Source organism: Vipera berus, assembly GCF_964194415.1.
Source record: "Vipera berus genome assembly, chromosome: 3".
Taxonomy (NCBI): domain Eukaryota; kingdom Metazoa; phylum Chordata; class Lepidosauria; order Squamata; family Viperidae; genus Vipera; species Vipera berus.
In genome coordinates, this window is record NC_138204.1 from 51,091,037 (window position 1) to 51,106,665 (window position 15,629).

Consider the following 15,629-nt stretch of genomic DNA (forward strand, 5'->3'; position numbering starts at 1 on the left):
CATTTTTCACATTGACAGAAAACACCAAGGATACACAATCTTAGTCCCAAGATCATATGCAGTTCTTAAAGGGCTTGGATATGGCCCCTAGATTTCCTTTAGAAATTGACACCAAATTGTCAATTTTAATATGAGGAAAGAGAAAAAAAGTAGGAGTAATTAATTCAGTTAAACTGAAATTGAGGCTAAACCAATGGAACTTATTTATTGTTTGTCTTTGCCCTTCCACTTTTGTCTTAGCCAAAACTTAAGGTTTGATTTACATGCATAACAAAGCAACAAAATAAATTTCACATGCACAACAACTGAAGATGGATATGCACAAACGTATTACCCCTTTAAGCACTTCTTCCATATGGTCCCGGAATTTCATAAACAAGTTGATTTTCCAGCTGGTGTTGCAATTGACTGAATTCACCTAAAAAAACAAGGAATTACAAAAGAGATATGCCCTAAAGTAAATCTCAAATAATGACTGAACTTCCACTATAATTTTCTACACTCTCCCCACCCAACATTTCACTTCTTCCAGTTTCTGATACCTCCTTGCATCCAGGATTATCAGCAAGTTCATAGTTGCTAGCATGCAGTGGCTGCCCAGCATTCACAGGATTCAAAATTACTTTGTCTCCAACAACTACCTGAGAAAAGATCACATAATGTTTTAGTTGTTTTCATTGTTTTATAATTTTAGAATTATAAGCTACCCAGAGTCACTTGGTTGAGTTGGGCAGCTATAGAGATTGATTGAATGAATGAATGAATTTACATGACTCTACATCCCTTTACTATCAGCTTGGCATAGTATCTCCCATTGGGTTCTTTCCCCTAATAGATTTAAGTGCAATAAATGTGGCAATTTCAGACATGATATCAGGACTGAGACTGAAAATCCATCATGAACGTCCCATCATAAATTCCTTGAGAAACTAAGTAATTAAAGCCAACTTGATACCCCCTTTGTAAGCTTCTTTGTCTAAAAGTGAAACCTACTCCAATAGGAAGTAGAGAAACCTAAAATCATTCCTGTTTACAAACCCAAGAGAGATCTATTGGAGGTATCACATTATCATACTCACATTATCTCCATTGCTCCTCAGTTTCCAGAAGGGTTGGATAAAAAGCCAGGATCCCTCATTGCCCGTGGCATCAAGAGTTACCCTCATGGCATTCTTCTCTAGTAAGGCAGGCAGGCGCTTGTTTACTGTCAGATACTTATTACTCTTCATGTGGAGAAGCTGGAAAAATAAATAGAGCAGATTTCTGGAGAAGCAAAGATGAATCGATGACAGCTCCACATATACTGGAGACAATGGCTGTGTTGGAAAGAGGATGGATTGGCTCCTCAGAATTCCTCTGCGGAGCAAAGGGAGGGCCATAACCACTCTACACAGAAACTCCTTACAAAGAAGCTATAAGCCAGCAGTCTCCAGTTGGAGCCAGGAGGAAGTCATCTCATCTAAGCCATGGTTCAGTGCCTTCAAATGGACACTGGATTTACATATTTCCCTCTTAACCATCTTAGGAAATTGCTTGTTATGATTTTTGGATGTTGAGAACCTTTAGAAGGACAAGTTTCATCACGCTGGGTGTGTTTCCTGCTATCTGTGATGATAGGTTTCATTTATGTTAAAGTTTTGCGTATAGATAACAGATAAGATATGGGAAGAAATTTCTTTTGCTCTATTTTTAGAGAAAGTGTTGTTACTGTGTTAAAAGAAAAAGAATAAAAAATGATTCATTTGATTAAGATTAAAATATATTGTTATTATTGTTAGCTCTTAATAGACTTTTGTTGATTAGCGATGAGTAACAAGACAGTATAATTTATCTATTGATAAGAGATGAGGTATGAAAAGAAGATATGTTTTATTGAAATATAAGAGAAGGGTATAAGTTATGAAGTTGTTTGCACTTGTCTGAAGTGAGAGGGAGTCATTTCTTTATACCTATATTGTTTTACTTAGTCATTTTTTTCTCTGCACTTTTTTAATTTTTATATTCTTCTTACTTTGTATTAGTTTTTTATCTTTGCATCTGTAAACTTTAAAGTTTGAGAAAGCTGTTCTAGGTAAACATAAATTTGGCTATCTAAAAGAAAATGGAGATTTAAATTGGTGACTGGGCAATAGCCAAGAGAAAACCAATATTGTTTACCTGTATGACACTTCCATATTTCACCACATCTCCGTGGACCTTCTTGTTCTCTGTTTCATTTTGCTTCTGCTCCATCTGAGCTGCATGCTGTTGAAAAATATAAAACACAGCAAAATAAATCCGACTGGAAATTGTAAAAGAATGGAAAACACTTGTTAGAAGAGGATCAGGAGTCAAATAGAGGCTTGGTCCATATATTTTGCCACATCATGATGGAGTTTGTTTGATTTCAGTTTAGTAGGTTACACAAACTTAGCAATTATGGTTTGTAAATTATAGTTAATGGTTTTCTGAAAGTCATTTGATTCAACAGGTTATATAAGCTAATAAAATTCCAGTAAAGGATTATCTGTTTCCACTTTTTTTTAATCTATAGACACTCTGCATACAGTTTCTTGAAGATACCAATAAAAAGCTGTTAAAATGTTCACAAAAAGAAATGGGATATTCTTTTTCTAAAAAGTTACTGAATGCTGCACGAAAAAGAGAAGTTGCCTTTAAAATCTCCCCAGCTGGTAAAGATTTGGCAGGAGTTTGATGAGAATAAATATTGTGTTCTATAAGGAACTTGAAAACTTCAGCTAGAGCAAGGAGCAATTTATACATGCCTTTAGAACAGCACACATTACATCTCTGCTCACAAGCTGCAATGGTTGCCAATGTGTTTTTAGGTCCAATTCAAGGTGTTGATTTTGATTTTTAAAGCGCTATATGGCATGGGGCTGGGTTATTTAAGGGACACGATTACATTTGCCCATCCCATCAGAACTGGCAGAAAAGTTATGTTGCAGGTCCCTTCTGCTAAGGAGTTAGATCTGGACCCAGAAAATGAGTCTCCTTTGGAATATCATCTGCTCCTGAAGTGAGGTTGACTTCATCCCTGTTAATTTTCCAGAAATTTCTCAAAACTCGGTTATGCCATCAGGCCTGGGGACCCCAAGGAACTAGTGCATTGCTGAGGTGGCTACACTGAGATTAATATTTGCTGCCTTCTTTTTCCCTTAATTCTCTGGATTCGCTAATTGTTTTTTATATTACTGTTTTATAGTTTTGGTTGTGTACTGCCTACAGTCACTTTTTCGTGAGATGAGCAGCCATATATATAGGATGGATGGATGGATGGATGGATGGAAGACAGAAGAAATTCTATTCTCCACAAGAGTCCACTTGGGAAATCCCTAGGCTAAAATCAAATCTGGGCTCTAGCACTCAAAGGAACTTCTGGGTTACAGCAGGACTTACAATTAATTGAAGGGGCACTCCTAATTCAAAAGCAAAGAATCTTTTTCACATGGGGATCTTGTCTGAAAGCCACAAAAGGCATGTTGGTTGATATGAAGAAGCTATCAAGTAGGCAAAGTTGAAAGAGTTTGTTCTTTTATTGCATGCTGGAACAGAGCAGAAATGATTAGCCTAGAAGTTGATGCATTTTGCCTTGCAGATATTAACACGTCCATTTCAACCTTTCTTTTTCTTTTTTTTTTGGGGGGGAGGAGGATAGTACTATGAACCACAAATTATTTTTCCACCAAATTTCTTCAGATAGAAGGTACATGGTGCAATTTGGCTGCAGATTGCAGGTGTCTCACATCTGCTCTAATTACTTAAGCATTTTTTAAAAAAAAATAAATTGTTTTTAACACCTATATATGCCCATGAAATAAGCAACGTATGAAAGAAAAAGATACTTCATAGTTTCAGATACTACATAGCTTCATCATTCAAACACAAAGAATACATGCTTGTTCCAATTTAATTCATCTGCAACATAAAAGCAGTACAAGTCCACAGACATACATCAAACTACATTATTAATGATTGAATTATTATTTTTAATTCGATATTAGTTCTACTATTAATAGCTGCTTAAATGGGGTTCTAGAAATGCTAGATCTTTAGAAACATATTAGTGAAGGAAAGCAATAGAGAATGAGGCCACTGCTTTCATAAACTGTGAATATGTTTTTCACATCTTTCTCTTTTTATCCCTCGATACCCGAAGTGATAAAAGAGGAAGTAAAGAAGAAGACACTCTTTCTCAAAAAATAAAATTTCAGAAGTCCATCAAATATAGGATATAAGGCCATTGCTTTCAACAGCTGTGAATATTTTTTTCACAACTAGCTCTTTAAATAAAAGCTAAAAGTTTCCCAAGTCCATAAAAATTGTAACAGTATTCAGAAAGAACCATGCATGGCTTATTTGCATAGAAATTGTCTTATCTCAATCACATACTTCATAGAGGGTATAATGAAGGAGGCTCACTTCTCATATAAGTGAACTGCAGCAGAACCGGTGCAACAAAAGTAGCCAGAGACTTTCATTTAAGTCAGTGCCTGTTAAGTAATATAGAGATGATGCTGGGGGATTTCTGAGCCAGTCCAGGAGGAAACAGAAACCTTGTGAGCTGTGAAGAAATCTCCATTAGCCATGAGTCAGGCACTTCAAAGCCAGTGGCATAAAACAATCTTCCAGTTTTGCCTGTAAACCACAAAACCATCCTGGCAAAAGTTGCTTTTTTTAAGGCTGCTTCACTGGTAATCCAAAACTCTTTTTAAAAAGGCTACTACACTTTTTTTCTTCCAACTAAATAGTAATGTTGGCAAACAACGGATTAATATTTGACTGGATTTTCAGTCTGGCAGATGAAAGCAGAGCACGCACAGCTTGGGGCAGAAGCTAGCTCTAGAGAAATAAGGGCGGCAAAAGGAATGGTAAGAAAAATAAGCAAATAAACCCTGCGGCTATAAGGCTTGGACAGAGAACAGGATGTATGGGAAGGAGCAGATAGTGAAACGGACCTAAGTACGCAACAGAAAAGGATCAGAAACGCAACTAATGTTTCAGGAGTGGTCTAATATTTACTCTTCTCTATAGTTCAGCCTAACTTTATTTTTAAGAGTTTCGCTTCCTGTGGTTCATAAGTATAATTAAAAATAAACACTGGGATTAACATTCAGTATTCTTATACTTCGTTTTTCTCTCACTTTATTTATTTATTTATTTATTTTATTTATTTAATCCCATTTATATCCCGCCCTTCTCCGAAGACTCAGGACGGCTTACAAGCTTAGCAGTAGCCTTCATTCTATGTATATGCCTGCTTATTAGGGCTTTCGGGGGGCCCCAAGCAGCATTATTACAAAGTCAGCTTAATTGCCCCCAACAATCTGGGTCCTCATTTTACCTACCTCGGAAGGATGGAAGGCTGAGTCAACCTTGAGCCTGGTGGGATGAGAACCTGCACTAATTGCAGGCAGCTGGTGTTACTTAAGGAGGCATTAGCCCACTGCTCCACCAAGGCTCTATCAAGGCTCTTGCAAGTGTTTAGCTCATCGAAATGCTGAAAAACGTTTCGTGAAATCTCAAAAACCAGAAATCTAAAAGAATAAGACGTTCATTAGCTAGGGATGGGCCTGCAGCTTTTCACTCAGCATTATCAGTAGAATAGCAATAGCACTTAGACTTATACGCTTCACAGTGCTTTACAGCCCTCTCTAAGCGGTTTACAGAGTCAGCATATTGCCCCCAACAATCTGGGTCCTCATTTTACCGATCTCGGAAAGATGGAAGGCTGAGTCAACCTTGAGCCGGTGAGAATCGAACTGCTGAACTAGAAGCACATTAAATGCATGTAAAGTGGCATTTACTGTAGGCATTTCTGTAATACAAAATTATAGGAACAATTGGTGAACAATAAAGCAGTGAAGCCAAGAATTCAATATAACCAAACTTAGTCTGCTTCTCACCTCATCCTCAAAGCCCTCCTAAAATGGAATTTATTGCTAGTCTTCCAAGGCAGGAAAGAGCCAGCTAGGGCATAACATGCAGCATGTGAAAAAATGGAAAAGAAAAACCTGTGATGAATTGATAATAGAAGCTCAAGAAAAGGGTGCTTTTCTTAGCATCTAAAAGTACAGGGGAGAATAGCTGTCAAGAGACCAACTCTGTGATAACGCCAATGGAACTTAGCAAACACGTCCCTATGACGCTTGGTAATGTATGGCTGGGCAGCTACTTCATCCATAGCACCAAAATGAAAATCAACTGCCTTCCTTAACCCAAGACCTTTAAAAAAATGTTCATCTTCATGTCACCAAATTGGGGAAGTCTAGAGATCAGATTGTCTAAAGTAGGGGTGTCAAACTCGCAATATCACGTGATGTGTCGCAACATATTGCGACTTTTTTGCCATTGCCGGCAATGGGGTGGGCGTGGATTTGCTATGATGCATTCGGCCCGCGGGCTGGCACTTTGGCACCCCTGGTCTAGAGAGAAGTCCAATTGAAACTCCTGAGGGTTATTTCTGAGTAAATATGCACTAGACAACATTTTAAGACTACCTCTGAAGGTTCCAACCAGCCTCAAAGGCTCCAACATACTTTAGTTTTTCCATTCTTTCATTTTATTCTATTTTCCATTATTTATTTTTGGAAATTTATTTCCTCTGATTGAAAAGCAGTAGTCAGCCTAATTTGAAAAGGGGTAAAAAGATGTTTTCAGATGTATCATGTAATGCGCCTGTGAAATTCCAGTTCCAAACTAAGACATAGTTACAATTTTTCTGTCAGGGTTTGTTTGTTTTGTTTTTTGGTTGAACATCCACTTTTTCTCTTTCTTATGATGAAATACATGTATCATGGCATATGCATGTGCTAAATACAATAAGTAAAATAAGAAAAGACACTTTATGTTATGACCTTGATACTTCTTCCTTGCCACAGAGATAATTTTCATTAAATTTCAAATATTTACATATTAATGTGTGTCCTTTCAATGCATTTGGTGCTTTTGTTATATTGAATGCATTGAATTAATATATTACCTGCATTGCGAAAGGTGCTCAGACAAAAATCCAGAAAAAAGAGAAGCAAGTGGATTTCACTGTAAGCTATAGAACAAACATAGGAAACGCAAGCAATTGCTCAGTCAAGTCAGCATTCATTCCACAAGCATATTCCACACAGAGATAAATTAGAATCAGCAGAAGTATTCAGCATTTAGAAAGTCTGGGTTTCTGAAAAGAACCTGGGTGGCTCTGGAAATGAATTTGTACATTTTTAGTTCATGTTCATTCCGTCAAGAAGATCAGACACAAAATGTGACATTATACAGTAAAGATTTTCCTTCGCCTCCTTCTTTCCAATCCAGTGCCTTAAAAGCAAGCTGACACATTGAAATAGAACACTCTCTTTCTCCTCATACAGGAGGAAGAACCAACTAAATGTTTATGTGTGAAAGACACAGAAAGAGTGGAGCAAACAATCATAAATCAGTCCTCACCAACCTTGCAGATATGTGGAACTGCATTCCAAAACTCCTAACCATGATTGGTTGGGAAAGATTGCCCTAGATAACAAGCCTGTGCTTGGGGAGTTGGCTTAGATTTGTTTTGCTTCTAATCATGGAGGTGACATAATTTTCTTCACTGGGACAAAGAGGAAATATGACTTGCCTTGATCAAACATTTTATTTCACCTTGAGCCTTCTCCACTGTCTCTCTCTAACCTTTCCTGTTAGCCTCCTTCCTCACATAGAAAAGTCTGATGAAGTTTGTATACAAATGCCTCTTCCAACAATAGCTAGTTAGAAATCTTTTACTGCCTCAAAGGCTCCTCTCAGCACTCAAAGGAAATTGTGGAGGTGTTCCAACAGAGTGAAGCTTATGTATCCACTATTTTCCACTCTTAAAACCAAAGAAGCCTTGAATTTACCCTAGTGGGGTAACTCCACTTTAATCTTGCTGCAGTAAGAGTAGGTGTAATTTAGCAAACTACTGTGGATGCATAAGGAACTTTCCACTTACCTGAAACTTAAAAGGTACATGTACAAGAGATACAGGATGCATCTAATCACCAAGGTTGCGTATCAGCTAATATTTAGCAGAAAATAGCTAGATTAGAAAGACTAAAGCACAAAATAAATCTAGGCTCACAAGGGAAACTCAACAAAATGAAAAAAGCTTTTTTGGCTATGTCAATAGTAAAAGGAAGAAAAATGAATGGTTGGCCCTACTATTAGAAGATAGTTAGATAGAAACGAAGGACAGGGAAAAACTCCATTTATTTCTTATTTTGCTCTCATCTTCTCTGAGAAGGAAACTGTCATCAAGTGAACCTAAACAAAACAATTGCAAAGAGGGAGACTGGCAAACACAAGGAAATAAAAAGGTGGCTAGGGAGTACTTGGCTACTATGACCAACTTTAAATTTCCAAGAATTTGTAGATGTCATTTCAGAGACTCTTGTTCTGAAATTTGAGAAAGCACAGGGATTAAGCACAGTTCTAGAAGACTAGAGAAGGGTAAATGTTGTTCCTATGTACAAAAATTGGAAGACAGACAACCTGAGTAACTACAGACATGACAATTTGACAAAGAATCAGGGCAAAATTCAGGGAAAAAATTATTAAGTAATCAGTTGGTAGTTATATAAAAAAGAATGCATTGTTTGACTGGAACCAGCATTGGGATATCAAGAATAAATCATGCCAAACCATGTGTTTTTAGTTAAATTTACCTGACCATGAAATGGACAAGGTGTAGCTTTACTTCAACAAAACAAATTTTACAAACTCTCCTCTAATATTGTACTATATAAGATGCTGGAGAAGACTCTTGCGAGTCCCTTGGACTGCAAAGCGATCAAACCGGTCAGTCCTAGAGGAGATCAACCCTGACTGCTCTTTAGAAGGCCAGATCCTGAAGCTAAAACTCAAATACTTTGGCCACCTAATGAGAAGGAAGGACTCACTGGAGAAGAGCCTGATGCTGGGAAAGATCGAGGGCAATAGAAGAAGGGGATGACAGAGAATGAGGTGGCTGGATGGAGTCACTGAAGCAGTAGGCGTGAGCTTAAATGGACTCCAGAAGATGGTAGAGGACAGGAAGGTCTGGAGGAATGTTGTCCATAGGGTCGCGATGGGTCAGACACGACTTCGCAGCTAACAACAAGATGTCAAAATCCAAACTACTAATGATGACTAGATGGTTGAACATTTATATAAAATAAGTATGCATGAAAGTCTTCAAGTCAAACAAGGAAAGTTTTGAATAGCAGGTCAGAGTGCAATTTTAAGCCTTCTGTTCAATATATTTATAAATGACTTGGAAAATAGGATCATCAAATTTATAGACAACACATAGTAAGAGAATAGGGTATCAAGATTCAGAATGATCTTGACAAAGTGGAATAACAGGAGAAGCCAAGAAAATATATGTCAACAGGGGTAGATGTAAAATCCATTATTTAGGTAAGAAAAATGGACTGCAATACATGGAAAAAAGGACCTTAATGTCTTTGCAGTTCACAAGGTAATCACTTTGCAGTGGCAAAACACAAATGCAATTCTAGGCTACATCAATAGCTGTACAGTGTCCTTCCTCTTGTTCTGTGATGGTCAGATTGAGCCTAAACCATGGTGTCCAGTTCAGGGAAGCACATTTTAGCAAAGACAAAGGAGAGGAACCATTTGTTTGATCAAAATAAACATGGCTATCAGAAACATGGTTTGGGAGCCTACCATACCTGAAGTTTCTGCAATAGTACTACATCAGCTATTTTGTCCTTGTCCTGCTTTGTTTGTTTGGCTTTCCAGTATTGCTTTTGAGCAGAATAGCGGTTCATGGGACATACTCTGAAGAGACAATCTGCAATGAGAAGAAGCCAAGGAATTAGAAAGTGATCGTTCTAATACCATAGTTTATTTTCTGTTTATTATTAAGCACTTACTGTACTCTTATATGAATAGAGTTACCACTGATGAGTTATCAGTTGAATCTTATACATATGATACAAATCTAGGGGGGAAAACGTTATATGGCAGGAAAAATGCTTTTAAAATGTGGATACAACCACCCAAGTCAGCTGAGTTTCCCCACTCAAGTGCAAAATAGCCATGTGAGAATACAAATTATCTAAGAACGTTTACACATTGTCACAACAGATATGGCACACCTAGAAAGACTTATTCGGACTTAGAAAGCTGAGCGTTGTCAAGCTCACAGGTAGTCTATGACTTATGACCACAGCTGGGAATGGAACTCCCATTGCTAAGTGATTGCAGTCATTAGTGAGTCATGCCTAAATTTATGACCTTTTGTTGTGGTCATTAAGTGAATCATCTCATTGTTAAGTAAATCTGGCTTCCCACATTTACGTTGTTTGTTCAAAGGCCCTGGGAAAGTTGCAAATGGTGATCACATGACTTTGGGACACTGCATCCATCATAAATGTATTCTAGTTGCCAGGCATCTGAATTCTTATCACCTGATCACAGGGACAAGTCACTTTTGCAGCACCATTGTAACTTTGAACAAATGGTTGTAAGTCTAGGACTACATATAGTTAATAATTAGATGGGAGATTATAATACTCTGTAGATTAGATGGAAAATGTGTGTGTGTGTGTGTGTAGAATATGAAAGAAGGCTATGAAAAATTACTTTATATTGTTGCTAAGAAAACTACATTGGCAGATCTGTGTAGTCACCTGCAGCTGAACATAACTCAAAACAACAGCTTTTATTTATGCTTATGTATACACAATATGTGTGTGTGAGAGAGAGAGAGAGAGATGACATTTATGATATTTGTCATTGAGCAGATAATCATAAATGCCAACTCATCTATAGCTTATACTGTTTATAAGAAAACAGATTCTCATATATATTTTACAACTGAAGACCAATTTTAAATGACATTGCACATACAGCTGTCAAGCAATGACAAACAGTAGAATCCTTCTAATATGAAGTAAGACTAATTCTTCCATGCCTTTCTCCTGACATGAAATAGATATCAGAATAAATACAGAAGATAGATAAAATTGCCACTGAAATGTCAGCCTGCATTTATTTAGGAGAAAGGGAAACAAACGGAGCGCATGCCTATGGAATGTACCTTCTTCATACTATCCATTACACAATGCTACATTACAGCAGTGAAAGTGCTAGATCTATGCTTGGGATTCAGAACATAATTTTGCAAGAGTCAGCTTTCCCACATATGCATGCATGCCAGAGTTGACAAGATTGAATCCTACTTTAATACTGGCAACAAGGCACTTCCTCTACCAGACAGGAGAGGGATTGCAGGCAAACCACATTAGCCACAGCATGGCCAACTGAAACCATCGCTTCCCTCTCTCCTATCCTTTCTCCACCCCTTTATCTCATGACCTTGAGTCCTCTCCTGGCAAGCATTTTTTTCTTCCTCCTAAGCAAGGCCCCTAACAGACCATAAGCAAAGTGAATGTTAGGGAATATATTAGGAAAAATGGACTCCGTGCAATTCTTCATCATTTTCGCACCAAAAGCCCGATGCCCAAAATCGCATCAACACATTTGCTGATGGCTGTAAAACTGGGCCAAAAAAATTCTCTCCTACCTTAAGCAAAAATGTTTCATCTCCCAAGAAAGGAAGAACATATTCATTCATTTTCAGAGAAAAAAGGTAAAGGTAAAGGTTCCCCCGCACATGCGTGCTAGTCGTTTTCCGACTCTAGGGGCTGGTGCTCATCTCCATTTCAAAGCCGAAGAGCCAGCGCTTGTCCGAGGACGTCTCCATGGTCATGTGGCCGGCATGACTAGACGCCAAAGGCGCATTGAATGTGGTTACCTTCCCACCATAGTGGTCCCAATTTTTCTACTTGCATTTTTACGTGCTTTCGAACTGCTAGGTTGGCAGAAGCTGGGACGAGTAACAGGCTGTAACAGGCAGTAACTCTGTTACGCGGCACTCAGGATTCAACCCGCCAAACTGCCGACCTTCTGATCGACAAGCTCAGCGTCCTAGCCCACTGAGCCACCGCGTCCCTACTTTCAGAGAAAAGGAAGGTTCAAATATTTTTCAGGCGACAGTACCTTTAAATTGGGGGGGGCAGATTTTCCAGAGGCAATAGCTATCCTGCTTGAGGAAGAGTTGAAGAAATCTTGTAACTAATACAAAAACATGGAATTAACGAAGTATGGTTTCAGTGAATTTTGACTATCCCACCACCACCACCACCCATGGTCAACATGGTTACATTGCTTATTCAATTTGAGAATGGTAAGATGTTTTTAACATTTTTTTTTCTCTTTGAAAAATACCTTGGTGCTTTTTCAAAAGTTCACTGTTTCCTGGGAAAGAATGCTTGAAGGTGGGGCAAGGCACTTTTCTAACAGAGCCATGTAGAAAGAACAAGAAGTAATAGCCCCTGCACATTTATAAGTTGGACAACACCATAGAGAAAGCACATTAGGCTCAACCCCGCCCAGAGTTGAATCAAATTTTGTAGCATTCCCCATCTATATAAAACTTGTGAAAATCACTGAGCTATACAGCTACTCAGCACTAATACCAGTTTTGGAAACTACTCGTGAGAAAGATGTTTCCAAATAAATGAAAGCAAAGCTCTTAATGTCACTCATTGCAATCCAGACACTTCAGATACAAAAGAAAATCATTTCCAGTCTTGGATCGCATCCCAAACTGCTGGCAAGCACGCAATCGGTTATTTATCTAGAGGAGGAGTAATAAGCCAGCAAAAACACAGCTTTTACTGGTTCTGGAGGGGAGCCATTTTTACATCTTGTTTCACAGGACTCTTTGTCCTGTGGGAAAGCCCCATGGCATGTAAGACCTGGGTCATTACACCCTTGCAGAAAAAGTCCTTAGCCGGTTCTTTATCTCTGTGGTAGAACCCAGGTTCACTTCTGCTAACAACACAGATCTGGTCAAACTATGTTTCCAAATTACTTCATGCCAACTGTACATATTCAAATACAATTAAATATTCATTTCCCAAATCCCCCAATACTGAAAACCAGATGCCGGGGAGAAAAGAAAAATACTAGGCTTCTCCTAGAGAAGTTTATTAGATCATTAATTAAAGTTAAAGCATAAAAAAGAGTCCTGCCAATTGTTCTACATATGGAGGTAAACATATGTGTTTTTTGCCTAACGAAACTAAAAGTAGATTGATAGATTGATTGGGCTCTTGATAAAGCTACATCCCTCCTCAATAACTCCCAAGGCAAAAACCTAAGAGATCCCATATTATGTATCCATTGTTAATAAGAGTCAATGTTATATATTTTGCACTTTTCTCTACTTTCCTCCTCTGGTTACCTGAAGGCAAATTGGATGCCTAGCTCCCTCTATTTCCAATTTTCAAAATCGAACAAAGGAAAGAAAATAAAGGTGATTTCTGAACAAAATGTTTAGAATTCTTAGTAGAAATCTTTATTTAAACCTCAGTTTAAATATAGAAACAGAGAAGAAGGGAACCAGATAATTAAAAGGTCCACAAAGAACATAAGGTTACGGAGATTGAGAGCGCTTTAATTCAATGGTCCTCCCACTTTTTGCCTCAGCCAAAAATACTGAAGGAATACATGTAGGTATTTTCATGAGCATCATTTACAGGGTTAAGTTGCAGCAGTGATTCAAGGACTTTGATTTTGGTCTTTCCCTGTGGGCTGAAAAACAAGGCAAGACAGAGGTGTGAATACTTTACTTAAAGAATGTCAGCCTCCTATTGTTGATTCTGCTAGATACTGCTGAGAATCTGGATGGAGTCTATGCACAACACCAATCATGGAATCCACTGTCTTCTTATACCGTTATACATGTATAACAGTATAAGGCATGCAGCAGTGTGGAAGGGTGTGTTGCCATCCTGCTCTGCGGTAAAATTATTTGTTCAATTCACTCTCACAACCAATAAAATACCCAGGACTTGAATATTATCCTTGTTTTCTCCCAACATGTTCAAACATAAGGCTGTGCCATATTGAAAAAAGCCTTGGGGAAAGTTAAGAGTGAGAAGGAACAAGAACTTGCCAACTTTTATTGTCCTGGCTAAGTTCAAACACTTTATAACCGAAATCTATTTTTTTTTAGCTGTTATCAACAGTTGGTGCAAGACGCATGAGTTTTTGCATGTGTACATTTTAAAAGCTATTTCATTTAAGAAGTCTGCTTCTCTATAAATATATACAGTCAGTTCTCTTCCAGAAGCTGTGACTAGGTCGCATATTTTGCAATAAAAAGCCGTAGGAATATATGTCAACCCATGAGGCATCCATGAGTCACGATGTACATGTTTAAAAAGAAATGCTGAAGCAATCTTTGATAAACCTAGTTATTGGGGTTTCAAGTTATCAGTTGCTTTGGAAAGGGAAGAAACTTCTGTGTCAAAAATGCCAGGATCTAAACTAAGCTATATGAGCAGAAATAAGTCTAATCATTATCACTGTCATAAAATACTTGTAGTAATCAATTACCTGCTTCGCTGGTCAGCTCTCATAAAATGCATAAAGCATGTTCTTGGCTAGATTCATCACAACTCTAATGGTCCCCAAGACCATGTAAAGTGAGGACAAGGTTAGAGTAAATGTTGACCTGTATTCTTAAATGGCCCACAATAGCTGTCCTCATTTTGGGTGCAGGTGCTAAACAGAAAAAAAAGCATTTTGAACTGAAACTGATGATTCCAAGTATGTAAACCTAGGGAATCTCCATAGTTAGGGTATAACTAAATACAATTCTAATAAATCCCCAAACCTGGAATTATATCTCATTGATTTTAGTATCTCTGTCCTAAAGTTTCAGTGCTTGATGACGTAATCCATACCAAAACAAATTCTCTGTGTAGAGGACATAGCCCCTTATGGATTTCTCTTCCACATTCAGGCAGCTAAAAAGGATGTTTTCTGAGTTAGAAGGATCAGTATTTCCTTTTTGATGCAATGCTATTTTAATTAGTTTGACTGTAATAATTTAAAATTGTGCCAATTGAATCTGTCAGTATCAAGAAGATTATTATTATTATTATGATGATGATGATGATGATGAAGAAGAAGAAGAAGAAGAAGAAGAAGAAGAAGAAGAAGAAGAAGAAGAAGAAGAAGAAGAAGAAGAAGAAGAAGAAGAAGAAGAAGAAGAAGAAGAAGAAGAAGAAGAAGAAGTAGTACCGGTAGTTGGAAGGGACCTTGGAGGTCATCTAGTCCAACCCCCTGAGTCTTAATGCATTGACTTCATGGTCAATATGCTAAATCCAAGCTTAAATGACTGTAGACATATTCTAAGTGTTGCTAGTCTTCTATCATTGCAATATTTATTCTGTTTCAAAAACCTGCATTATAGCTAACGTCCATGCAGAAAAGTTGGGAGCACCTGAAAAAAATCCATTCCAACATCAGTGTTTTTTTCTACTATGATTTCTTGTGTTCCCAACAAGAAAGAAACAAGAGAGGATGTAAGGACAAGACATACAGTAGGAGAATAAGGCAGATATGAAAATACGATGACCACTATTCCTGCCAACTGCAGGGCTGCCTTGCTTTTCACATCAAATGCAAAAAAATGTTTTTAATTTCACAAATCATTTACAGCTTTAGAACTACATTTAGAACTTCAAAGGGCCAGAGTTAGATCAAATGATAACAGGGGGAAAAAATCAACAAACCTCACACAGTGCAGTTTGTTA

The 15,629-nt window shown here is 37.8% G+C and overlaps 1 protein-coding gene across 1 annotated transcript in view; it reads right to left on the minus strand.

The window, feature by feature from the left end:
* Nucleotides 1–15,629, minus strand: part of ITPR3 (inositol 1,4,5-trisphosphate receptor type 3) — a 116,381-nt gene that overhangs the window by 67,057 nt on the left and 33,695 nt on the right. The window contains exons 3-7 of the mRNA XM_081324928.1: nt 9,684–9,805; nt 2,158–2,244; nt 1,080–1,238; nt 543–641; nt 335–418 (exon numbers count right to left, since the gene is read on the minus strand). Of these exons, the coding sequence (XP_081181054.1) occupies nt 335–418; nt 543–641; nt 1,080–1,238; nt 2,158–2,244; nt 9,684–9,805 (551 nt within the window). The remainder of the gene's footprint in view (nt 1–334; nt 419–542; nt 642–1,079; nt 1,239–2,157; nt 2,245–9,683; nt 9,806–15,629) is intronic.